Consider the following 26,426-nt stretch of genomic DNA (forward strand, 5'->3'; position numbering starts at 1 on the left):
CACGGACCGGCACTGGAGGCGCGCGCATGCGCACCTTGGGGGGGGGGGGAGGCTCCAACAGAGCGGGACGGCCGCAGGAGGGCCCTGTGGCGCGTGTGCGCGTGCGCCTGACCCTGAGGCCGGGGCCGCGCTCCTAGGCTGGCGGCGGCTCTGCGCGTGCGCGGCGGCGGCAGCGGCCCGGGCTCGCTCCGAGGGCAGGAGGAAGCGGGTCCGGCGCGCGGCACCGAGGCGACGCGGTGGGTGAGGCGGCGGCTGCACGAAGCGGGGAGGGAGGTAACGGCCGCCCCGCGCGCCCCCGCCCGCGGCAGCCGCCTGCCGGGTCTCGCCGCGCTTCCCCGGGGCTCCGGGCAGAGCCAGCCCCGCGGAGGGAGGGAGGGAGCGAGCCCGGGGCCGGCGGCCGCGGCGGGGCAGGCGGGCGCCGCGCCGGCCCTCCCCTGCGATGGGGCGGGGGCTCCGCCCGGCCTGTCAGCGGCGGCCCCGCGCCCTCCGCGGGTGCCGTGCCCGGGCCGGCCGGGGGGGTTGCCAGCCCGCTGCCGTCCGTTAAATAGGGCGCGGTGAGCTGCGGGGGCCGCCGGTTGGGGGGGAGGGGTGCGGGCCCGGCCGTGCCGGCGGTCGGGGCAGCGCTGGGAGGCGGGGGCGGGCGGGCTGCGAGGAGGGGAGGTGCGGGGGGGCCTGCTGGTGCCGGCTCTCGTTTTAATAAAATAAAGCGTGATCGCTGCTGTTTTCTAACCGGCTTCCCACGTATTTCCTCCTCCCGGCCCGTTGAGGCTGTCAGCTTCTGTGGTCATTTGAGAACTAGTGAAGTGTTGGCGTGAGCGGAAGGGCAACTTGGTATTACTTACGGAGAGGGACTTCCAGATGAGTTGTCCAAAATCTGTTTGCTTTGGTCCCCCTCTTTTTTGTTAATTTTTCTATGCTTGGAAGGTCTAATGTAGGCCTTTATTTAAAGCTTCAACGTTTTCTTTGATTAAGCTGTTTAAAGCTCTCAGGGCTTATTGATAGAGTCTCTTCCTGGATCTCCAACAAAATATGATGCGGGTTGGAGTTGCTTATATCTCAAATTCAGATTAAGTGACAAAATGCAAAATTCTCTCAGGGTTGCCCCACCTGTCCTGAGGTTGTGAAAGCACAAAATCAGTTAGAAATGACTAGTCAGTACAGTTAGTTTAAAAATTATGTTCCAGGCTGAAATTACTTAATATTGCTATGGTAATCTAGATGTTACTTTCAGCTGAAGAAGTCAGAGGAAATACATTCATTTTCACAAACTTGTTTTGATACACTTTGTGCACATAACAAACCTGTGTGTGGTCAGTTCTACAGTTCCCACTTTTTAGTGCCTTTCACACAGCAGTGGGAGGAGATGCATATTTCTGTTAGTGTAAGACATCAAAAAATTAAATTGTGATACTTCTCTTGTAAAGAGAATTTTCTGAAGTTATTTTCTGTTTTATTTCTATTTTGGCTGTGCACGTTTTCTCATGGCTCTCTACTCCTAAAGTTTAGCTGTCCTTAGCTTTAGAGCACGTAAAACCTATAAGCTATTTGAGGGAAAACTCTGAAAAAGAAAACAATTTTTTGTAAGAACTGTTAGGCATAAGTTTTTTGGGGATGTTTGTACTTAACAGCAGCTGTTTAAATGAAATCAGATTAGTTCGTCTCCATTTCTCCCTTATGGTTTAAAAAAAAAAAAAAACAAACCACATTTATTCCTGTGAAGCATTTTCTTTAACTTGTGCATAATGTGCAGTGTCTCTGATACAAATTTAAAGGTGCAGTATCATGGTTATGAAAGCTTCGGTAGAAGATGATGATTCAGGATGGGAACTCGGTATACCTGACAAGATGGAAAAGAGTAATACAAGCTGGATAGATATAACCCAGGATTTTGAAGAGGCTTGTAGAGGTGAGTTGTACTACTTGCATTTTGAGAAAACTGGAATCCTTTGGAGGACTGAGCAGAGATGCTGCATCCTCTTTCAGATTATATAAATATCCTATCTTTGGTTAAGTCGTGGGTTTTTTTCTTGTGCTTTTTCCATTGTTTTTCTTTTCTTTGCAAAGAGGGTTTCTCCCCTTCTCCTAAATGGAAGCCTGATTCATCCATGCAGAATCAGCATTCTACTTTTACTGTAACTCTTTTGGATCTGTAGGACCCAATGCTTTGTTCATTTAATTGGTCAGTGCATCATTTTTCATCTTTGAAGCAAACCTGAGCTTCAGAGGAGATGATATGCATCCAAGTCACTGGGGACCAGTTACTTTCCTTTAAACAGTGCCTTTACTCACTAGTGTTGTTATTAGATATTACTTTGTGTTAGTTTATTCTGGCAGTCACGTCACTTTTTAAAATGATTTTTATCATGACATTTGGGAAAAATAGATATAAAACTGCAAGTTACCACACACAATAAGTTATACAGTAAACACGATTTCCTATACCACTGAAGGATTCGCTTATAGTAGTGACTTATGGTTTGTACACCTGTGAAGTATGTCTAAAGGCTCTATGAAAAACAGTGAGGAAAAGCAAGCTTTTCAATAAACATCTACCCTGGAAAAAAGTAGATGAGCCTGAAAACTGCTCTCCTGTGTTCTAGGCTATTCAGATGCTGCTATTTGGTAATTTTAAATTTCAGCTGCTGGAATAATTGAGAGGGCAGAGGAAAGACTGTGGAGAACTGTTTGTTTTTTTTTTTGTTTGTTTTTTTAGTCTTTTGGTTTTGAAAGTGCTTTAAGAAAAAGCAAATAAAAATGTAGTAGAAATGCCTGGCATGCTTCCCATGTCTTGTGCTCTTCCTCTAGCATAAGACAGTCTGGTGAGCAAAATGACTTATCTTGGAAAAGTTGTTTTAGAAGGCTGATGGTAATTATTTATCTTGTTCTGTTCCTTTGTAGAACTGAAGTTAGGAGAACTCCTTCATGACAAGCTGTAAGTATACTATTGGGATAGTTCTGTTTTTTAGATAGGATTAGTGCATATGTACTAATGCTTACTAATGAAAAAGTCATGGAGTACTAACTAAGCTTTTTTTAAACATCTACTTTAAATGAAACAGCTAAAATGACATAATTCAGAATAACATTCATGTTCAACAGTAGTTATATGATACAGCTGTATAAATGCTGAACATTTTTTGTAGTGCCAGTATAACATTGCATTTTCAGTTAGTAGTTTCAATACAAACATTAAAATTGTATAGTATATCTGATCATCAGTTGTGTTGAAACTGATGAACCTGCCGAACTATTTTGCACATACTTTTACACAAAAAGGTGAGAAACACTCCAAACTTTTCAGTTACCTTAAATGTCTCTAGCAAGTTTAGGTTAAACTATGTACACTGCCTATTCTAACTCTAAAATGTCATGCCAAAATAGAAGCTGAATGCTCTACGGATTAAGAAAAAGTCTATTTAAAAAAGGATGTGTTTTGTCTTGCAGAATTTATTATAATATGAAGTGAGATTAAAATATTTTAAAGAAAAAGGAACTTGTTTAGCTATGTGGATGTGTTGACCTGCAAAAGAAAAAAGGTGCTGAATAGCTCAGAAAACAGAACCATATTATTAAATGCAAGCTTGCTTAAAAACATTTGTGTGAGGATGTGACCAGGTAGTTTACTCAGTAGAATCAAAGCATGTTTTCAAGATATAATTTCATACATAAGTGCCTTTCCCAATAAAGATACTTTAAAGCATTAGAATGTGCATTTTGCAATAACCTTTTTATGTGGTAAAGGCTTGTGCAGCAGATCTGTTGAGTATCACATGTCATAAGAGAGGCACTGTTTCCCTTCTTTTGCAGGCCTGCCTTCATTGGACAGCTCTTCTGCAAAATTTTATATGCTTCATGGCTACAATAGAATATATTTTTGCATGCCTTTTTTTTTTCCTGTGTCGGTTTTCTTAAACTGCCCATTTTGAACAAAGCTGATGTGTTCGATATGTATTATTATTAGTTGTGTAATGTTTATGTTGTCATTAGTTTGTGGGGAACACATCTGTCTTGTATCTTTTGGTACAGTATAATAAAGAACAGCTTGTTCAGTTAATATCAGCTTATGTTACTTAATCCTGGGTTTCTAAAAAGATGCTATGTTTTATGAGGTATATAAACACAAACACATGCAGATTTAGGAATGAGATATTTGGCTGAGGAAGGTTCTTCAGCTATGAAAAGGCTAAGAATTTTCTCTTACCTTTAGGCATCTAGTTTTTCAGATGCTTTTTGAGAACTCCTCAAAGTCTTGAGAACTATGCCTTCTCAAGATCAATAGTAATGTTCAAAATCAGTGGACTCAGTTTGCCGTCATATGTTCTTCTACATTGGTATATGAAGATTATTTGTTTAAAAAAAAATTAATTTGGAACTTTTTTGTATTGGTGTCTTTAGTTTTGGTCTTTTTGAAGCAATGTCTGCAATTGAAATGATGGATCCCAAGATGGATGCTGGTATGATTGGAAACCAAGTTAATAGAAAGGTTCTTAACTTTGAGCAAGCTATCAAGGTTTGTGTGATTTTTTTTTTTTCCCCCCCCCTCTGTTTTTGCCTTTTCACTGCCTGTAGAAAATATATAATTTAATCAAATTGTAGTTAAACACGGTTCAGCATAATGAATGTTTTCAATCTTTCCATAAAATTATTTTTTCCCTTTTTATTTTCGATAGCTAAGAAATGCTTGAGGTATTTTCCTTCTTTGTAACCTACTTTATCACTAACTCTCCCAATGAAAAGTATTGTAAATTTGTTAAGTATTAATACCATAAATAAATCCATTTCAGAAGCGGTGCTATAAGTCATCCCAGGCTTCCCTAAAATGTGTCTTTTATATGAAGATGTATTGGTTAACCGGTCTTTCAGCTGAAGGGAAACTAGCTTCTGTACAGAAGCTGTAAATTAACTCTTTTTAATGTGACTATCAGTTCATTAGCATTGAACAGAAGCCATCTAATTTAACAAAAGTTGTAGGATAACCATGGACAGTAATGATTAACTTCTGATGCATGGTCCAAATGAATTGGTGAATGGAACTTGAAAGACTCTCCATCCATTACTTTGGAAAAAATAATACACTCTGAGAGAAAAATCTTTTTTACAGTGGTACTTTGAATGGACTAGAAGAGAAATCTTTCTAAAATAGTAGCCTTTTAATTCTTGATGCAGATTTGCATACATTGAACAAATAAAATAAGAGAAGTAGGGTAGCTGCCTTCTTGATTCTGATCTTGAAGGCTGTAAAACTCTGTGCAAGCAGTTGCAATAGAAAAAGTTGCCTTTGAAGAATGGGTGCTACGTATTATTCCTTGTTTGATTCTTTTTTTTTCTTTTTTATGATTGTACATGTTTTCTTGTGAATAAGTATTATCAATTTCACTGGTTTTAAACTTTTTATAGGCTACTCATAAATCAGAAATTTCATTCTAGCTTTCTGTTTGAATAGCTCTATGTTTCTGTCAATGTCTTTACATGTTCAACATCATGATACAAAAAGCAAACTTTTTCAGAATTGTTAAGACAAATCATGAAGCTGATCAGTAAAATTAGTCGAATGCAAATAATCTGAATTCTTAATCAAATTGTAACTTCCTTTTTTACTATACAAGATAATTTGCTCACATAATTTGCTGTTGTCTCACATATTCTTTTGGGGTTTTTTCTTCCTTTTCTAAGGATGGGACCATTAAAATAAAGGATCTGACCTCACCTGAGTTGATAGGGATAATGGATACATGTTTTTGTTGTTTGGTAAGAATTTCATTTCTCTTAATGTTTAATGTTTATGCTTTCAAAATGTAATCCCTTAACCCTGTAAAAAATACATTTTAAAAAAAGTAGATCTCAAGAAAAATGATCCATTGAGCTGGAAGAATGTACTTCATATTTTGACTTGCATTTAGTGGATATTATTATCTAAATTGTCAGTTACTTGATTTTTTTTTTTTTGCTATGTATGTGTCTTAATTTCCTCTGTAAATGATACAGAATGTTTTCAGATGCTTTTAAAAATGACTTCAATAAAATTACCTCAATTTGTAAAACAATATTTCAAATTAGTTTAGTTTATTCACAAAAAGCCATATAAAGGTCACTTTGTATTTGATATGGTGTAACACAATTCCTCTGTTGACTTTTTCTTTTTAAAGGAACTTTGATCCTGTTAGAAATCTGATCCTACTGTGTTTCATGATATTTCAAGATAGAAATCGTGTTTTAAATTGCTTTGTAGTTTATAGCAGCATGAAAGTAATAGAGGGGATTATGACAAAGAAATTATGAAATGTACAAAAGAACATGCAGATTACCACTGAATTGTTTCATGCTCACATTTTTGATTCCTTATTTGTGTAGAGGAAGCTTACAAATCTAATGATCTGATAGCTTAATGTCATGTCCAAGCCACAAAGACCAGAGCTAGTGACTGAACTTTGTGGAGAAGGTTTACTCAACATCAGGATTTGATAGTGTTTAGGGTTTAGTAACTTACTGCCTTCCACAGCCAGCAAATGGAGAAAGGTTAAAGGGCAAGAGATGCTCTCTGGTCCTTTTTGCCAGATGGAAGGTTGCCATGATATGGACTTCCTCAAAGATTCACTGAAGCAGGGTAAGATAGAAAAAGAATGAGGCTATTAAAAATGAACATTTGTCTCTCAAAAGTAAAGCATTTAATTTTCTTTTCCCTAGATAACATGGTTAGAGGGGCATTCCTTGGCACAGACAGTATTCACTTGCCTTTATATTCATAATCCAGACTTCATAGAAGATCCTGCTATGAAGGCTTTTGCTCTGGGGATCCTAAAAATCTGTGATATTGCTAGAGAAAAAGTTAACAAAGCAGCTGTTTTCGAGGAGGTATGTTTCAGTATATCCTGTGGTTAAATATGCAACACTATATGCAGGCTCCTTAATACAAATAAAAAAGGAGTATTAGAGAAACTCAATACTGTTTGATTGGAGGGTAATATAGAAGAAACAGTTCATCCTTCTAAATGAGCTATTAAAGTTAATATCTCCTTAAAATGCAGTTTTATTCAATAAAGATGTTACATGCACTTTTCTGTATTTTACATGAATATTTGAGCCAATATGCTATTGGCTCTATAAATATTCTAGTTGAGAAACCTTGTTGCTAATAACTTGGAATTGGGTTTATATTTTTTGTTTCATTTTGAATTTTCTGCTTCAGATAAGCATGATTGTCTTTTGTCTAAAATGTTCTTCTAGCAATGGGATGATATTCCTGTGACCTTGGAAAAGTCACTTCTCACTGACTATATCTAAACTTGGTTAAATAGTACTTTCCATCTGTAGTTCTTGAAAAATTTTGATAGGACAATGCTAGATATGAATTATGACACAACTGTTGAAAGACATACTGGTGTTAAGGATGTATGCGGAAAATAGTTACCCCAAGCTGGATTTATGTAAGACAGTCGCCCAAACCATGGGTGTGTTCAGTGATGCAGAATATAAAACTGAACTTCTGCTTTATGCTTGGTGTGGTTTTTTTAAAAAAGCAACCCTTAAGACTGTAATTATTACTTTCTGTATTTCATTAAAACTCGCTTTTTTAATTTTTATTTTTTTAGGAAGACTTTCAGTCGATGACTTACGGATTTAAAATGGCTAACAGTGTGACAGATCTTAGAGTTACAGGTACAACTTGTGCTTTATATGTACCTGTTAGTGTGTTTCTCTTTTGAGCATGTTGGTTACTTTCAGCCAAATCCCATAACTCAGTAGGAATCTCAGATGTTTTGTTTTCTATTAATCTTATGAAAATTGATAGCTTGTTTTTTGAAAAAAAAATTTTCCTTGAAGAAAAAGGTCATTTTTTTATTTTCTTTTGTTCTTGTTTCTCTCTTGTGTGCTCTCTTTTTTTTTTTCCTCTAATGCCTGAGAAACAGAGTAGAGACTTTAAGATGTGCTAGCCAGAAAGTCTGTGTTTTTCCTTACTAGACATGGCATAATCCAGGACAGAGATACAAGGCATTGGAAAGTGGACTTCTTGAATTCTGCTAGTCATAGAACTACTTGTGATCTAAACAAACTTTCTTGAGGAAGAAGTGATCCAGTGGTTCTAAAGCTATGGATGAAGAAGCTGGATGTGAAGATGATAGCCTTCATATGCACTGTTTTTGATAGTATTGAGGCTTTCCATTGACTTATTTTTAGAGAATTATTAGAACACTTTAGCTTTGGGTCAGCCAGTCCATACTCCGATATACTTATTGTTGCAAAAAATCCCAACCATCTCTGATGACAATTTTTGTATTATCTAGTCTTTAGCTAATGGGTGTTTAAAGCACTTCAAAACTTAATTTGACCCGCAGCTTCTTTCCACTAAGTGGTGTAAGTGTATCTAGGAATAACTCTCACCTTTTAATTATATTACAACTTTTTCAGGTATGCTGAAAGATGTAGAAGATGACATGCAAAGAAGAGTGAAGGTATTTCTGTCACTTTTTCCTAGACCCTTATATCTGAAGTTTGCTTAGAATAGAGTTGTTGGGTTTGGGGGAGTCTTTTCATTGGTTAAGCAAATTATTCACTATGAAAAATGCAGGATTTTTGTGTCAGTAAATAATGTTTTTTGAGGAATTTTTGTAATGGTTTGTGTAAGATGCTGGTAGTCTGCCTTCTAGCTAATGATGCTGATCTCTTCAGACTCTTCTAAATGGGTTAATGGTTGCTTCATTAGTGGTAGGATGGAATGATGGTATAGTAGACAACACTGGGCTCAGACACGGAAAGCATAAGATTAATTTCTGGCTCTTATGCAAGCATATCCTGTGATGCTAAAGAAGTTATTTATCCTTCCTTTGCCACAGTTTACAGTATAAAATGTTCATATCATTTCCTTGCCTATTTGTGGAGTAAACTGGGATAGATTTTATTACTATATGAAAGTTTTGAATCATTCAGGTACCTAGATCATGTATTAAGAAGCTTTGAACTTGAGGATTGGTTTTTAGGGATATTTGATAGATGGATGTTTTGGAGGGAGGAAAAAGTTTTTACCAGTAGCTTCCGTTTTGCAATTATTAGTGAATTGTTTCTAATTCCTTTACTTTTTTAGAGCACACGAAGTCGACAAGGAGAAGAGAGAGATCCAGAAGTTGAACTTGAAGTAATGAACCTTTTGCAATATTTTTTCTGGATTGCATGAATTAGTACCTCATTACTTTACTTGAATTAGTATGTCATTCCATCTCTGTGCTTTTAGAAATGAGTGCGTCACCAATGAAGGGCTGTCACCATTGCAGCCATATCTGAGCTGCTCTAAACTTCATAGCTCTGAGCATAGCTCAGGCTAGTAGATTGGCCTCTGTGTGCTGAAGGGTCAGGAGTTCTGGATCTGTCCCAATGGCAGGACAGTGATGCTGTTGCAGTGCTGCTGTTTATCTACCAACCTCTCAAGAAAAAAAAACATTAGCAAAGCAGAAAGTCTCAACTCTCCTGTGCTTTCCTCCCTCAGTTCCTTAGCAGCAGCTTTTACTGCTGCTGGTAGCCTCTCTGTCCAGGGATAAAGTAGGAGGAGGAGGTGGAAGCAGTGTAGCTTCTTCCAGAAAGAGTGGGAATCGTTGACTTAGAAGAGCATGGGTTTCTTTTCCTAATAATGTATTTTCTTCAGAAATAAGTTTTAATATCGATCTTTACAAAAAAAACGGGGGGGTTGAAATCAGTTTGTTATAGTAGTTTTCTGGCTGTTTGTTTAAGCTGACATTTGAATGGCATTGGCATATCTAGCTAGTGGTCGTACCTTTATCTAGTGTATCTGTCTTATTCCTTTGTGTTAGTGATTTTCTGACAGCAATTCAGTCTATCAGAAATAAGAATAACTTCTATAACTTACGTGGTCCAGTTTTCTTCACAGTCAGAGTGGATACTGTATTTTTAGAGACCAGAGAGCATAATTTGATGAGTCTATGAAAGATTGTCTTTTAATGAGTATCTTTCTTTTAATAGGTGTCAGGATTTAATGAGTATTTCTTACTGATTTGCAGTACTTTTTTATATTATTATTACAGCATCAGCAGTGTTTGGCAGTGTTCAGCAGAGTCAAGTTTACCCGGGTACTACTGACTGTTCTTATAGCATTTACGAAAAAAGAGGTATGTTCATTCAATGTTTATGTCCTCACACTATGATTCTGTAATATATGTATTTTTCATTTTCTAAGGTAAAATAATTATTCTGTAGATTTGAGTTGATGTTGCTGCAGGTAAAGGGCTGGGTAAAGCCTTATAATAGCTGCTGTTCAGTTTTCTTTCAGCTTTGAAGAAAGCACAAGGAAGGACAGTGGATGACATTAGTATAGCCTTGTGGAGAAGCACAGTATAGATTACGCAACACTTACATTTTTACCGAGTTTTGGGTTACTGTTTTCATATACAGAAGCAAAACTTTTCTTTCTCAAGTTCTCTGTCTCTTTTTGCTGAATTACCTGACATTGAGCAATACTTTCTCTATCTCTAGGGAATCTTTAGCTCTTCTTTTCATGTGGGTATCAAATTTGTATCCAGATGTCATTAGTCTGAGAAGAGGAATATAACAGCTATACATGTAATTTACCAGCTCTTTTGAATATGAGATTTCTGGAAATGTTGAAGGGGCAGGGAACTGCTCGTTTCAGGGCAAAAAGGTAGAATCCCATGGGTTGGGTGAGACCAAACTTTCCATTTAATTGTTTTTTTCCCTTATACAAGGGCAAATAATTGCCTCTTGCTTATTGTTCTATTTTCATTTTTATAAAGAAACAAGTTTCTTGCTTGCTGGCTTGAAGTTCCTCACTCCCTGCTGTTGGAACAGCTGCGTGTTGAATAGTTTAAAAGACCTTGATTAGAATGCAAGTCTGGTCCAAACATCATTTGGAGAAATCAGTGTCGAAGAAAAAAAGATTGAGTACTTAAGAACAATTGCGTTCTGAGTGTAACTATTTGTAGCATAAATAATTTAGTCTTCATCAAACTGATATGGAAGTGAGCTACATTGATCAATGACAAAATTCTGTCTGTATTAATTGCTATGAGTTAATGATCTGTACAAAATGAGATTAACTTAACTTAGCTAGTCTGATTACTTACACTGTAAGTTATTTACTTCATGGATGACTCTGATTTGATTTAGATCTGCTTAGCTGCCTATTCTTGTAGTAGATCTATGTGAGATGATATAATAGGTGGATATATATTATGCAGAGTTCATTATTAAGTGCAGCAGATCGGTCTGGTTCAGCTTTTATTGGATCTTCATGGGTTTTTAAACCTCTTTTTCTCTTAAACTCATCATGTTTCAATTCTACCTTTGATATTAAATATTTAGAGTTCTGTCAGTGACTGCTAATCCTGTATTTTTGAAACAGGATTTTTACTTTTGCGGAAAGCAAGTTTAAACAGTACCCAGTTATGGTGACAGATTTGAGTTCAAATGATGTCAGAAAATTCAATATGTCAGCAGATAATGATCTCTAATAAAGATTTCTAATTGACGTCTGGGATTTTCTAATCGTGTGTAGTGACTTGGTACCACTTGATAGCATGTGTTTCGTCTATGTTGTCAAGAATTCTGCATTTTCTAATGATGGGAGGGTTTTTTCCTGTTTAGGGTGCTTCATTTGGCAGAAGTGTATTTTTTTCCTTTTTTAACTAAGTCAAAAGTAGGGAACCTGTACATAGTGTATACTAGATTTTCAGTTATAATTACTGTTAAGGGTTATCTAATTTCAAAAAATATTATGTTGTAAATTTATCTATATAGGAAATATAAAGAACACTTTTACATAAAAACAAAAATCTAGTTGTTCAAAACTGGTTGAATACAAACAATAGAATTCTGATATGATGCTTTTTTTCTAAATTAAAATGATTTTTGTAGTCAAGATATGTTTGTTCATAAAATACATGAATAGCTGTTCTCTGCCTTTCAGACGAGTGCAGTTGCAGAAGCTCAGAAACTAATGACTCAAGCAGCTGACCTGCTTTCTGCCATTCACAATTCATTACATCATGGTATCCAGGCACAAAATGATACCACTAAAGGAGGTAAGTATCAAATTTTCTTTTTTCCCCCCTTTCTTACATATAAATATGCTTTTTTTTTGATAAACTTTAATATTAAAGTGCATTTTAAAAATCACTATATATTTTGAACTAGTAATACTTTTTATGCAAACTGTTAACAAATGTGCATTGTTTGATCTTAATTTCATTTCTCTGAAAGCTGGTTCTCCTGAGAGCAATATTGCTGCTTCAAAGTCAGAGATAATGTTGAACTATTAAGTACATTGCACTCCAAATCACCATTTGAAAGAAGTACCACCTCACTGTCTGTATAGTCTTTGCTGAGATTTTTCCATAGTCGTCATTATCTCAGTTGAGTAATTAGTGTGACCAGAAGTTAACTGTCGGTTAAAAAGAAGCTTTTTCTTTCAGTTCTGGAAATGCTTATCTCCATCGCTTATTTTGGCCAAATGAGTTACTTTATTGTATTTGTAAGTTTTAAGTGAGTTCCACAGCTTACATGCAGGTTCTCTTTCTCTTTTTTCTCTTTTTTGTCTTCTTCAGATCATCCTATTATGATGGGCTTTGAGCCCCTTGTTAATCAAAGATTGCTGCCTCCAACTTTCCCTCGATATGCAAAAATAATTAAAAGAGAAGAAATGGTCAATTATTTTTCCAAGCTAATAGATCGGATAAAAACTGTATGTGAAGTAGTCAACTTAACTAATTTGCACTGTATACTGGTAAGCATGAATCTCTCTCATTTATAGTCAAATATCAGATCTTAAAAACTGACTTTTGAAAAGAATCATTTCAAATATACATGCCATTGCTCACTGGAGAGAAACTGAGCTATCTGTGTAAATCTTTTCGTGTTTCCCATTATTGTGTGCAGTTTCAGAATTTGATGTCTTTCCTTATACTTCATATTTTTCTCTTTCTGACACCTCTCCAATATCCCATTTTTTCCGTAATCCGTTAAATAATAATAATAATGTATGTCAGTGGCGGAGCACAAGTGAGTTATTTTCCTTGAGATTCTTTTTCCCCTGGCTGAAGAGCTGCATCTGTAGTAGCAGGGTGTAAGTCCTTGCTATATTCCTGATTTTTCAGATTCAGTAAGCAGTATTCTACATACATGTTTATAATACATGTGTTAAGTGCTCTCTTGTATGTTTGAGCATGTTATTCCCTGAAGAGGGATAAAGCTAAGAACTTGCATATGTTCTTCCCTGAATAAAGGATGCTACCCTCAGTTAGGGCCTACATTTATTAGAAGAGATTTAAATGTTTGAAATGTGTTTTATAATGTACATTTTCACTGACTGAGAAAAGAGCTATGGCTACATCAGATGAAGTTGCAAGAGCAAGCAAAAATTTTTTATTTTTAACATATTTTATGTTAAGTTAATAAAGTCAGTGTTTGCATGAAACATTTTGTGCTGATTGATGCAGTTTTGTTATGTGCCTGATTCAGTCTTGCTGTGACCTTAGTGGTTTCACGGTATCTCTTTTCTGTATTAGCATCCTTCTAATAGCTGCATCTGAAAAAGAAAATTCAGAAACCTGATGTACTGTTCAGTAAAGGATAATTGCAGAAAAAATAGATTTCAGCTTCATAATGTGTTTTGTTCAAATTACTCATGCTTATTTTCTTAAAATTTGTACAAGCTGTGCTATGGGTATGTCGGTATGTGTTTTGTGTGTATATAACATGCATATGAAAAGATGTAGATATACATGTGTGTGTATATATATGAAAATTAATATATTAACCTGACTTCCCTTTTTTTTTCCTAAATGTGAATTAGGACTTTTTCTGTGAATTTAGTGAGCAATCACCATGTGTTCTTTCAAGATCTCTGTTACAAGTAAGTCATAATTTGTGTCTTTGGGTAAAATACTTACGCTTTCATTATAAATATACATTCATTCTCTAGTTTCAAATCTTAAGTTATTTGCATATTGTTTAATAGTATGCAGGTTGTAACATTTTTCTATAGGTATATGGAGCCTTATGAGCTAAATTTTTAAAAAATATTTGAAATACTGTTCTCCAAATTGTGTTCATGTATGGTAATTAAATGACAGTGTTTTAACTTGTTTCTCTGCCATAAACCTGGGCCTATACAGATGTTTTTATATTGTTTTCCATAAACTGCCTCGTTTGGGGCTGGAGTAGTTAATATTTCATCTTCCCTACCTTGACTGAGCTTCACATATAGACTTTCTCTCTTGCTTCACCAGTAATGATGGTTAGGGCAGAACTGAATACTTCTTTACTGTTCACTGTCCTACTTACCTTGAAACTATATAATATATTCCTTAATTCAGAGTGAAACACTCTCTTATAGGAGGTTTTGATTTCAATAGGGTTTCCCTGGAGGTCAGAACTTTTTTCCTTTTGATCCTGATTAGACCATGTATAGAGCTGATGGAAAATATCTATTGGCAAGCAAGATGTTTCCAGAGTGAGCATGCATTCTGACTTTCCACTACATGTGTTTTGTGCAATCCCTATGGGTGTCTGGCAGCAGAGCTTTTTTTCTTTTTTTCCCTGAACTGCTCAAGAATTGTGCAAGAAAGGGGTGCCACGCTTGTGGAGGAAAGTGGAATGAGCATCAAACATGGCCAGTGAAAGCAGCAGTATCTGTAGGGATTAAAAAAAAGGCCTGTGTTAGTCTCATTCTTGTCCCTGAAGACAGATAAAGGTAGATCTGAAATTTCGTAGCCTATTTTCTGTTGATCTTCAGAAGCGTCTGTCTGATTAATCATCTTTGAAGTCCACAAAACAAAATCATCTTGCATGCAGTGACTTATGCAAGTAATAGTGTGTTATGGGAATACCACACAAATGACTGATTTCAATGTGCCCCTGTTTTCCAAGTCCACAGCCTTGTACCTAGTTGAACAATTTTAATTTTAAAGTGATCTTGTAAGTTTCTGAAATATATAGGTACTGTAAGAGCTTTCTGTTAGTAATTTATAAAGCGTTACTTCTAACATCTATTTCTAAAAACATAATTTCACTTTCAGACAACTTTCCTGGTAGATAACAAAAAGGTGTTTGGTACTCACCTCATGCAAGATATGGTAAAAGATGCTTTAAGATCTTTTGTCAGTCCTCCAGTACTTTCTCCAAAGTAAGTACAGCCTGAGTTGGTTTGCATGTGTTACATACCTGATGAAAATATTGCTGTTTACAAAAGCAAGGGCAGACCTTTAAAGAACTTATACATTTTCTACTTATTAATGCTTATGTATGAAGGAGTCATTTGCTGTTGCTGCACTCATGTTTCTTTTTGAATTTTGTGTTATAGCCTGGTGACATTTATATACATGTGTGCGAATATTTTCCTTTTAGGTGTTGCCTATATAATAATCACCAGGCTAAGGACTACATTGACTCCTTTGTGACACATTGTGTTCGGGTAAGCATTTGTCTCAGTTACAGGACCTTTATGCTTATACAAGCACTTTCAAGATTTGCTTACCTTTTTGAAAACGGGAGCAGTTTTATTAAAACACGTAACATGAAGGCAAAATTGCAAAACTTGACTATCTTAAAATTATTACCGTTTTGAAGAAGCCAGTATAACTATTCTCATTTGTATCCTGTATGAAGCTTCCAGATTTTTCACGAATAAATATCAGTTTACTGGAAATATGCACCCACTCTGTTACAGGGTAGTTTTATTTTGCAAAACAAATATATAGCACTAATAAAAACAAAATTATTTTTATCTTCTTTACATTTCAAAAATTACAAATAACTGTTTGAAAGTGTTCAGTTACTAAATGCAGCACACTGAAAAATCTAAGAAAATGGATTTAATCATAAGAATTCTCTCTCTTCCCCCAAGCATTATATTCTGATTGGATTCTTCACAGGATGTTCATGCAATCTCATGTTGACTTGTGTGCAGAGAGTTGGACTCTTGAATCACTCCAGAGAGTCTGCATGTTAGTATGTACTGCCTCAGAACCAGTCTCCTAATACAGATGTATAGATCAGGTGCCTAAACAGACCTCATCATAGTACTCTTCCTGTAGTGTCGAAGTTGTCTTGAAAATGTATAACTACGCTTTGTTTCTTTCAGCCATTTTGTAGTCTGATTCAAATCCATGGACACAATAGAGCTCGTCAGAGAGATAAACTGGGTCACATTCTTGAGGAATTTGCCACTCTCCAGGATGAGGTAATGTCCTAGGCAGGAGGCCAGCAAGCCATTCTTTTCACATATATTCTTACCAGAATGGAGCATGTAGTATTAGTTTCTAGATGGATGAAGCTACTCCTCTGTTTGTCTTTGCTAAAATGTTTAGGGCAAGGATTCCTAAAATGCAGCCCAGGAAGTCTATAGGATGCATCTGAGAACTTTTTGTTACATCTGTTGTACATAAAGGTGTTGCATTTTTGGATTAATTTTGTCCAGTAAATAGATTTTGGGAATCCTGTTGTGGTGTCTGTAATTTCATGGTACTTCCACTGTTTGCGCTATCTCTCTTTTTTGTAACTGTGACTCTGGAAGATATAAGCAGAGACTGACTGAATGTTGTTTACAAGACACTTCTGAAAATTCAGACTTATAGCTACGTAAAATATAAATTGCAAAATTTTGTAAGTTTAAAAAAAAATATGTAAAAGGAGTATAACTTAAAAATATACACTGTGATTTTTGGAACTTTCTCCAGAATGGGCAATGAAAGGCCACAGTGAAAGATACATTTCCACTTCTTGGAAATTTTTTTTTTTAAACAGTGAGAAATAAGAAATAAGAAAATATTTTTCCAAGATGTGCATGCTAAAGAGAACATTTGAGGAACTTGGAACTAGCGGAGGAAGGATTTGTGTGTGCTTCAGCTTCTCTTGAGATTTTTTGGCTGAGAGTTTGTTGCAGTGCTGCAGCTGAGAGACTTTTTTCATCTTGCAGCAGGTTTTATAGGATGTTTTGTTCAGGACCGCTGATAATATTCCAAATGTGAGAGGTTTTGTATCTTCCATATGATTAATTTTTGAGACAGAATATGACTTCCCAGTATTATAGTTTCTGTGGTGAGCCACAGTGAGATTTTTGCTTACACAGCCTGTAAGTTTTTTCATTGCACCAAGGTTTAAAAAAAAAAAAAAATCATTGCCAATACAGTAAGATGTATAACAGCTTGTTATGGTTCCTGAGTTCCAGTACTTATGTGACTGCTAATGGTAAATAAATGCTCTTTAATTTTAAAGACTTAATAAAACTGATGCTACTGCTGGTCAATAAATTTATCTCCGTGTATTACCACATAGAATATTTTTTACTCTGTTCAGCTGCATTTGCCTCTAGTCATATGAATAAATTTTAATAATTCAGATTTGTGACAGTTCTAGACTGTGAGGTCGCAGTATCTGGGGAAAAAAACATTTCTGTCTTTTAATCTGGAGCATGGGTGTACTGACCAAATTTGTATTCAGATTCTGTTGACATTTATATCTGGCAGAACTTGAATGCAGTTTCAACCATATGATCTTCCTTTCCTGTCTGTTACTGAATAGCTTGCTTTGCTCTCTTTTTTTGGTAGGCAGAGAAGGTAGATGCAGCACTTCATAGTATGTTGCTGAAGCAGGAACCACAAAGGCAACATTTGGCTTGCTTGGGCACCTGGGTCCTTTATCATAACCTTCGTATTATGATACAGTATCTTCTGAGTGGCTTTGAATTGGAACTTTACAGTATGCATGAATATTACTACATATATTGGTAAGAGGATGCTTGATTGAAAGCTGTTGGGGGTGGGATGCTCTCACCAAGCTTTACTTGCAAATACTTTAAAATAGGACTTCAACTACTATTTTCAATCTCAGACTTGCTCAACATGCTATTTAATTAGCTATTTATAGAATTAGAGGCAGGAAGAAAGTGTATTAGTCTCTTTTCTAGACTTACTGATTAGTGTACTTACTAATCACTTTTTCTGGAACAGTAATAGGCTCTTTGTTTAGCTTTTTGTAAAAGTGTCTTCTAATGAAAATGGATAAAAAACCTGATGATTTTGGCAGATAAGGAATGCAGAAGGAAAAACAACTTCCTTTATTCTTGTCTGTTTTTGTCCTGCCAGGACCAATAATCTTGTTGAGGTCTTTAGCATTTTTAAAGAGAACTCCAAAATTGAAGTTGTGACTGTAGTCCGAAAGGTGACTAGGTAAAAATAACATCTTATTCCATGAACATATTTGAAGAGGTACCTGCCTTTAGTGAAAATGATTACACTATATGGAATCAAAAGATTTTTTTTCATATCCTTTCTTCACATTAAATTATTTTTCATAGTAGATCAGTTGGTCCAAAAGAGATGATTCTAGATGGTTCATCCGTAATTCAGCAGTAAAAATTCAGTGTTGAACCTTTCTACATTGCAGTGCTTTTGTACTTGTTTTCTTTTTGTGAAGCTTCTTATAAGCTCTTACTCGGGAAGCTGTCAGCCTTCTTCCTGAGAGGTTAGACCGGCTTAAAAGGCTTGAATTTCAGTGCATATCATTCTTTTACGTATTGAAAGCTTAATTTCACTGGGCTTCAAGTAATGTTTCTACATTGTTTCATCAGTGGATTAAACATTGAGTGGGAAAATTAATACTCCAGATAGTTGCCAGAAGATGGCAATATTCTGTAAGTAATACACCATTTTTACCTGCTCATATTTCCCCTCACCGTTTCAGTAAGATCACTCTGAGTCAGAGCTGTTGACTCAGCTGTTTTATCTCCTCACTGTAAGTGAAGAACAAAAAAACCTTTGTTTAAAAGGAAATTCAAAAATGAAACTTGCAGCATTATTTCTCAGACTTTTTTTTCCTGAATTATAGCTTCTTATATAGCGTTGTTTCTTCATGTGCTGTAATTTTCTACTCTCTTTTTCCCATTCCTTTGGGTTTGAAGTCAGGCTAGAGATTTCCTACCAAGTAGGACACACATCTCTCTTAAAGCATTCTTGAAGATGTCTCTTAAATCTTAAAGAATTGCATGTATATGTAGTGTTCCTGTGGGCATTTTTATGTGATAAGTCATGGTTTATTAACGCTTGAAATGCAGCAATATTAACCTTGTTTCCCAAAACAATAATTTACAACAAAACTAGAAGCATAGCATTAATTTAGTTACCATTTTAAAAATGCTTGATTTGCTGTGTGGGAAGGAGAAATCCTAGAAAAAAATTGATCCTTATATGGGTTTTGAAATAGTAAGAAACTTTGACTCAAGTTAGTAGAAGCACAGGAAACTTGCGTACCTTGAACCATCTAGGGTTGAATGTGTATGGAGTCTTGTTTAAAAAAGTAGAACAGGGAATAATCAGTTGATTACAGCCATCATCCAATTCCATCAAAAAAGAGAGATGCCCTAAAAGGTGTCCCTTATCATTAGTTCTTTGAATAAACAACTCAACATTCGGTGAGGATGTGTGCATTATGAATAAGTTTTGCTTTGTAGTATGTAACAGCCACGTACTGTTTCTACCATAGGTATCTATCAGAGTTTCTCTATGCCTGGTTGATGTCAACACTGAGCCGTGCTGACAGCTCTCAAATGGCAGAAGAGAGAATAATGGAGGAACAGCAGAAAGGCCGTAGTAGTAAGAAAACAAAGAAAAAGAAAAAAGGTATCTGAGGTGTGGAGTGTAGCTCAGACTTTTTTCCCTCATGTAGCTGTTCAGAGTTAAGAAATAATTCTTCAAAGTCAATAGGATCAGCATTGATGTGGATAGGACAAATATCCTGAAGTTTATGTAGGCTGAAAGTAAAACATCTTAACTAAAAAAGTCTTAGTCTCTACAGAATTTTTTTGGTTGGCTAGGGTTTTTTTTTGCATTTTTTTTAAATAGGTCTTTCAAAAAACCCTGAACGCATTTATGTTTGCACCTCCACCAGTTCTACTGTGTGTCAGATGCTGTGAGGTGTAATTAACAAGCCAAGAACAAATTTCTTTGAAAATACTGCCTCTTACAGTCTATAATTCCTGTAGAAGGATGGTTTGTCTGACTGTAGCTAGATTTCTGAACTTTCATCTTTATTTCTTTAACTTCTCTTTGGCTCCAGAAGGTATTTAAGCGTGTTTCTTACTTTTACCATGATGAGTTGCCCTGTTTCAATTCAGTGGTAGTACCGTTGTGCAAAAGACTCCTTTAGATATCTCGTTTTCTCTGGTGTATATGCATGGGTGAAAATGAAAATGTCCTTTCTTACATCATAGCAAATTGCCTCAGTGAGATCAGAGCTGTAAGCCTGTGACCAAAAAGGCAGTCAAAGCCAATGTTTAAATTGCACTTGCTATGCAAAATTTGCTATTTGCCATGCCTAAGAGGCTGCGATGACTGTGATATGTTGGTGTTATCATTAACACTGCAAATAATGAACACCATGCAGAAGCTGTACTTCTTTCTTTGCTATTCATTCTTCCATTTTGTGTGTTTATCTGTGTTTTCCTTTCAAGGGGACCCAAACAATTAGATAAGAACAGCTCCAGATCATTTCAGCTGTATTCACTTCTCTCTGCAAATTCAGAAAATTACTACTATATTTTATACTATCCAAAATGTTGCCAAATTTGGGGGCATTTAGCACTAGGTTAACACTGGAAGCTGAAGAGGAGCTTAAAGGAATGTTATCAGGATAAAAATCTTCATTGTTATAATGCTTTAACCTTCTAATCCTAAATGTTTAAAAAAAATAAATCCCTGAATTAAGCAAAACAAAGGTCTCTCAACCACCACCTGTAAATTTTAAATTACTGTTTATTGTTGTATGGTGACAAGGCATATTAATACTATTAACTGCCTGGACCGATTTATTTCATTGTATTCAATGTCATGTTCATGTAATTGTTGTTAAGTATATTTTAAGATATTTTGCTTAATCTGGAGCCAGGTGAGCTGACATGCATGCCCATGCTTTTTATGCTTCAGTTTTCCATTATTTCTAGTGATATTTGAGAACTACATCATTTTCTGAAAATGTGAAAGACATGTTTTGCTCTGAAACTATTATGTGTATTTATGTTGAATAAAAAACCTTTTTATGTGAAATTTGCAGTTCGCCCTCTCAGTAGAGAGATCACCATGAGCCAAGCATACCAAAATATGTGTGCTGGGATGTACAAGGTAATTTATTTGTGCTTGCTGAACAATGGCTTCAAATTTGTTAATAGAAATTAAGCATACATTGCTTGCCTTCTTTGTTCTTATTGGGACTGGAAATGAAATTCAAGTTTATAATATGACATGGTAAATTTTCTACTATTTTTCTCTCCTGTCAACTATAGTTAAATCATAACTTTCATCTTGGTAACAGCAAAATAGAACATAAAGTTAACACTTTTTATTATATGCTGTCTTTTCCTTTCTCCTCTTATATAGACGATGATTGCATTTGACATGGATGGCAAAGTAAGAAAACCTAAGTTTGAACTGGATAGTGAACAAGTTCGATACGAGCACAGATTTGCACCATTCAACAGTGTTATCACACCACCCCCAGTACACTACTTGCAGTTCAAAGTGAGTAACCTTAAATGTGGTACCACTCATTTAGAAAAAAGAAAAAAAACACATGAAAATCATGTGTCCTACCTGTTTTAGACATTGTGGACAGTAAAAAGAGCCCTTAATGCCTCAAAGTTCATGTTGCAGTATAAATCAAAATGGCAGGGACTTCTGGCTTTAGTTGTATCTTGGTATATTGTGGGAAAATATATTGCTTTCAATTCTTACTAAAATTAGGCTCTTTAGATGGTTAAAAGTTGGGCTGCTGTGGCAGTTTGAGATGGTTATGTTGGCTTGCATGAAAATAAAAGTCTACTGAAAGTCAAATCACAACCAAAAAGTTTGTCTATAATGTACCACAATGTTTTTACTACTGCAGCAAGCAAACGGGAAAGTGAAACCAACATAAAAATAATTGAGTGTTAAATCCCAGAAGTGGAAAGGATCTGTGGAGGTTTGTCTCATCCAGTTTCCTCTTTGAAATAGCATTGTAGATGAGGTCAGCTGTGGCTTTGTCAAGCCATGTCTGAAAGCCTCCAATCTCTTTGGATAACCTGATGCAGTTAACTTTTTTCTTAATCCAGTTGCTCTTTGAACAACCTGATTCAGTGCTGCACCATTTTCCTTTCCTTCTGATATGCAGTCTGAATCTCCCAAACCACAGTTGGTGCCTGTTCCCTGCTGCTTATATTGTCTGCCATTACCACGAAGTGTTTGTCTTTTGACAGCTTTGTAACTGCTTTTTAAGTAGTTGTAGGCTGCTATTAGATTATACCCATTGGCAACCTTCTTGTCAGACTGAACATGTCCAGGTCCATTAACCTCTCCTTGTGTGTCATATGAACTATGCTTCTAGCCATCTCTGTAGCTCTCTAGTTTCTCAGCATGCTTCTTGAAATGGTGGCCCAGCACTGGATGCAATGTATCAGGTGTTACAGCACAAGTATTGATCAAGAACAGGGATAACTTCCTCGATCTGCTGACCATACTCCTGCTAACATAGTCCCATGTGAGGTCTGCCTTATTTGTAATAAGAGCACTCTGTTGGCCTGTACTGAACTTGTTGTTCACCATAACCCTACTATTCAGCCAATCAGTTACAAGCCTCTACTGATACATGGGATTCTTCTGGGTCAGGTGCAGAAATGTGGACATTTCCTTGTTTAACTTAGATTTCTGGTGGCCAGTCTTTGGGATTCTGAGGGTCCCTGTGGACTGAAGCTGTCCTATTTTATTTTGTATGTTGGCCATCCCTCGTAACTTACTGTCATGAACAGTTGTAGTAGAAGCTGGACTACCCTTGCTTTCTCCCTGTCAATGAAATTATTTTATCTTTAATTTAAAAACAATGTTGTAGCATCAAAATTACATAAAATGAAGTTTTGAAAAATGTCAGTATACTGCTTGCTATAAATGTGCCTTGAGTTGATTACCTATCATTTTTTTTTCCCTCCTCTGTTCTTCCCTATAGTTTCACTCCTTACTGTATGGCAATATTAAAGCAAATGAATGGCAAGTTGTTCAAAACAGTGATCATTTTAACCAGAGTATCAGATGTTCACTGCATTTTTGTGGAGTTATAAAATAATCATTAAACAGTGTATTGTAGTTGGATATTTGCCATTTTCAATAAATGTTTCTAACTTCACTAATTCTTAAAATATTACAGTATTTAGTTGACATAACCTTTTTCTTGAATACAGTAATTTGTTTTAGATGAAGGTGATAAAAATATAGTTTGTTGGCAATTGATTTTAATACATATCTATTCTTTTCTGTAACATGCTAGGAAATGTCTGATTTAAATAAGTACAGTCCCCCTCCTCAGTCATCAGATCTCTACATGGCAGCTAGCAAACACTTCCAGCAAGCTAAAATGATTCTTGAGAATATTCCTAATCCAGACCATGAGGTAAGACTGAAATACCGGAAAAAGAAGTAGATGCTAATAATGGAATAAGTGTATTTGTTTTCAACTGGATCTAGTTAAAGAATGACTTACCAGATGTCCAAATTATTCTCTAAATAATTTAAGCTTTTATACAACTGGCATGTTAGTATACAAAGTTACAGTACAAATAGACATTGAAGCCTGATTTTATTCTGTTTAGTTTGAAGTATACAGTCCAAACTCTTGACTTGTGCTATATCTAAAAATGAGCTTACAGATTAGATATCCCTGCCTGTTCTCTGGCTCTCAGTGGTACTTAAGCAAGAGCTAGCTAGCTGAGGCTAACAGGGTAGTTGGAGGTAGGTCAAGTGTGTCCAGAGCACTTTCAAGCAAAAAGCCATCTGTTCGGTACCTAAGTTGCCCCTTCTCGTAGGGTTTGGATTACAGTCTTGAACGTAGATGCCTAGAGTCCATCTAAACCTTTATTTGGACGAGTGCCTCAGAACCTGCCATAGTTTAACATTCTTTGAGCATAAACATGGAAAATGGTGGTTTCTGTGGTCTGTTGAATAAAAAGTGACTATTGAAATAAATATCCCATTTATTCATTATTCCAACTGATGCACTTTAAACTAATTCAGAATGCCTTGGCGTCTCTTAAAATAAATTGATACTGCAGAAGACTGCATTCTTAGCATAGGTAAACATCTGAGCATTATCCTCAAAATAATTTTGAGTTCATATGTTTTCCCTTGAAACTTTATTGCTGTTTTCTGTTTAGGTCAATCGAATTCTAAAAGTTGCTAAACCCAATATTGTGGTCATGAAGCTGTTGGCAGGCGGTCATAAAAAAGACTCTAAGGTAAGAAAATGCTAGTCGAATTGGATGTAAAATATAATAGCATATACAACATTACCACAAAACTCCTATAGCTGAATTAGCAGATTCAGGTCATAGTTATTCCAGCTCTTACAAGAATTGAGGAAGTGACCTAATCTATTTTTTCCTATACATGATTTTTTAAAATGTAGATTTTAGGAATTGAAAATCTGTTTCAGTTCCTAAATACAGAAAACTCTTCCTCCTCCTTAAGTGTCTTGGAAAGAAAACTGGAAAGTGTTTTTAGGATGGCATGTACAAATGTGGGTAGGTTTCAAGAGCTGGGAGGGCAGTACTTTGCAGTAGTGTATCAGCAGCTTGTTGTGAACCTAACAGGGAGAACAGTGGCCTTGAGGATCAGCAGCTGCCACGTGGGTCAGAGGGAGGAGAGGGGCTGCAGACTTCCAGCCTGAGCCAGGCAGGGAGGAAGGAAGGAGCACCCTGGATTAAGACAGCACACTGGCACTCTTAAACTTTGTACCCATCACTAGTGGGCAAATCCAGACCTGGGTTGGAATATTTTTGGACATGATTTAAAGAACTGGGATTATTTTTTTTAATCTCTTAACCTTTGAATGTTTTTTTCTGTAGTATATGTCCCACTTGGAGTATTAAATTCGGTAGTACCTCAGTGTAACGTTTTAAACCTCTTCCTTCTAGGTTCCTCCAGAATTTGACTTCTCCCCTCACAAATATTTTCCAGTTGTGAAGCTTGTTTGAAAGACGAGATTATTGTTAGGATATGTGAACCATAATCTGTACATCAGATACCAGCTGTGGGATGGAATATATAGTACTGTACTCAGACTAAAAGGGATCTCTGGGATAAAAGTACTGTTATATGGAATATCTCTAGTCTGCCTTCTTTACATGATCTGAATGACAACTGCTGTTTTAAAGTGGTTTGTATAATGTTCTACGGGTGAAGCTGATTTTAATCAACTGCATTGTTGAAGAATGTTGTACCTTATTCGATTTTATTACAGATTTAATCATAAATCATTTTTATGAATGAAGTCTGACTGCAAATGGTGTTTTAAGGATTTAATAACACTTTTGGCTGAATAGAAATAACACAGTAGAGCCTTATGTCTTAGGCACAGCTGAGTTAGTGAAGTTCTGCTTTGAACAAAGCCACTTGGAAAAAGTCACAGTTTCCACTTTTTTTTTTCCTTCCCTTTAAATTGCATCAAACTTGCTGATTTTGCCAGCAGAAAGGCTTTATTTTTCCTTGCTAAGTCTGCCAAGCTAATACAATCTTCATAAAAAATTAAGGCCAGATGAAAACTAGACTGTTTCATTTAGCTCCTACTGCACTTAATTCAGTAATTTTGTTTTAGAGAAATCAGTTGTCTTGAATGGAGATTATCCTTGAGGACAGCAAGAAATGGAAGATCAGTTATTTCTGGTTCTAGCTTGTGCCTTTGTCTTAATTTTGCATGGTACTAGACAGTCTGTACAACTAACACTAGAACAGGCTTCAGCAACACAGGAATGCAAAACTCTAGGAGTGCATTTTAACTGCGTTGCAACTTTATTTTAATCCTGGTGTACCTTTCTCATTAGCACTTCCTCCTTTGCAGTTTGTTGCATTTCTCGGTAAGCTGTTGCATGACCATCCTTCTCTTGATCTGGCTGCAGTACTGCAGCTGGGATCCCACCACCTGCTTTTCTGCAACTGTAGAAGTACCACCTAGGGGGAGCCTAATCCTGCCCTTTCCTTCAGTGAAGGTAGTTCTTCCTCCTGTCCTTCCAGATCTTAAATAACATAGGGTAGGCTCTTGTGTTGAGCAGTTTCCTATCACAAGAGGTCAAAATAACATTAACCTGACCTGCTCCTTGATGAACCATACTGCCTAGTATGCCTGGGACCTTAAACCAAGGCCTCCAGGTCTCCCTCTGTTGAAAGGGACAATTGTTTATTTCAGTGCAGAATGTCTTCCTTCATAGTGATAAGCTTGTAACTCCCTCTTGATCATGCAGGACACTTGTTCATATTTCTCTTAACATATATTTGCAGCATGGAGTAATACCACTTTAACTCCATCACCTCAGCAGCAGCACTGCTAGAGCAGGAAAGCAATGCAGAAACCCTGAAGTGGAACACCTCACTTGACTGCCAGCAACTTGCAGCTTCTCA

General features: G+C 36.5%; 1 protein-coding gene across 3 annotated transcripts; it reads left to right on the top strand.

Annotated features, from left to right (window-relative positions):
* The first annotated feature begins 93 nt into the window (after positions 1-93).
* LOC112978775 (N-alpha-acetyltransferase 35, NatC auxiliary subunit) lies at positions 94-25,302 on the top strand. 3 transcript variants are annotated; one of them, XM_026092485.2, is made up of 23 exons: positions 94-236; positions 1,773-1,906; positions 2,899-2,932; positions 4,396-4,510; positions 5,674-5,748; positions 6,685-6,852; positions 7,590-7,656; positions 8,407-8,450; positions 9,080-9,130; positions 10,032-10,115; positions 11,930-12,044; positions 12,567-12,745; positions 13,814-13,873; positions 15,039-15,145; positions 15,367-15,433; positions 16,103-16,201; positions 17,568-17,746; positions 19,501-19,637; positions 21,067-21,134; positions 21,390-21,530; positions 23,305-23,427; positions 24,188-24,268; positions 24,947-25,302. In XM_026092485.2, the coding sequence occupies exons 2-23, from the start codon at positions 1,783-1,785 to the stop codon at positions 25,004-25,006; spliced, it is 2,178 nt and encodes a 725-aa protein (XP_025948270.1). In that variant the 5' UTR covers positions 94-236; positions 1,773-1,782; the 3' UTR covers positions 25,007-25,302. The 3 variants fall into 3 exon arrangements, with proteins under 3 accessions (XP_025948270.1, XP_025948271.1, XP_064356754.1); XM_026092486.2 differs by having other exon boundaries at positions 104-273; XM_064500684.1 differs by lacking the exon at positions 94-236 and adding an exon at positions 536-554.
* The last annotated feature ends 1,124 nt before the right edge of the window (positions 25,303-26,426 follow it).

Source organism: Dromaius novaehollandiae, chromosome W (genome assembly GCF_036370855.1).
Source record: "Dromaius novaehollandiae isolate bDroNov1 chromosome W, bDroNov1.hap1, whole genome shotgun sequence".
Lineage (NCBI taxonomy): Eukaryota > Metazoa > Chordata > Aves > Casuariiformes > Dromaiidae > Dromaius > Dromaius novaehollandiae.

What these genes read in the sequence shown, in the direction of transcription:
- LOC112978775 (XM_026092485.2), top strand. Translation starts at nt 1,783, where the DNA reads ATGGTTATGAAAGCTTCGGTAGAAGATGATGATTCAGGATGGGAACTC. An exon ending in GAACTCCTTCATGACAAGCT is followed by an intron (nt 2,933 to 4,395) that starts GTAAGTATACTA and finishes TGGTGTCTTTAG; the next exon opens with TTTTGGTCTTTTTGAAGCAA. An exon ending in TACACTACTTGCAGTTCAAA is followed by an intron (nt 21,531 to 23,304) that starts GTGAGTAACCTT and finishes GTAACATGCTAG; the next exon opens with GAAATGTCTGATTTAAATAA.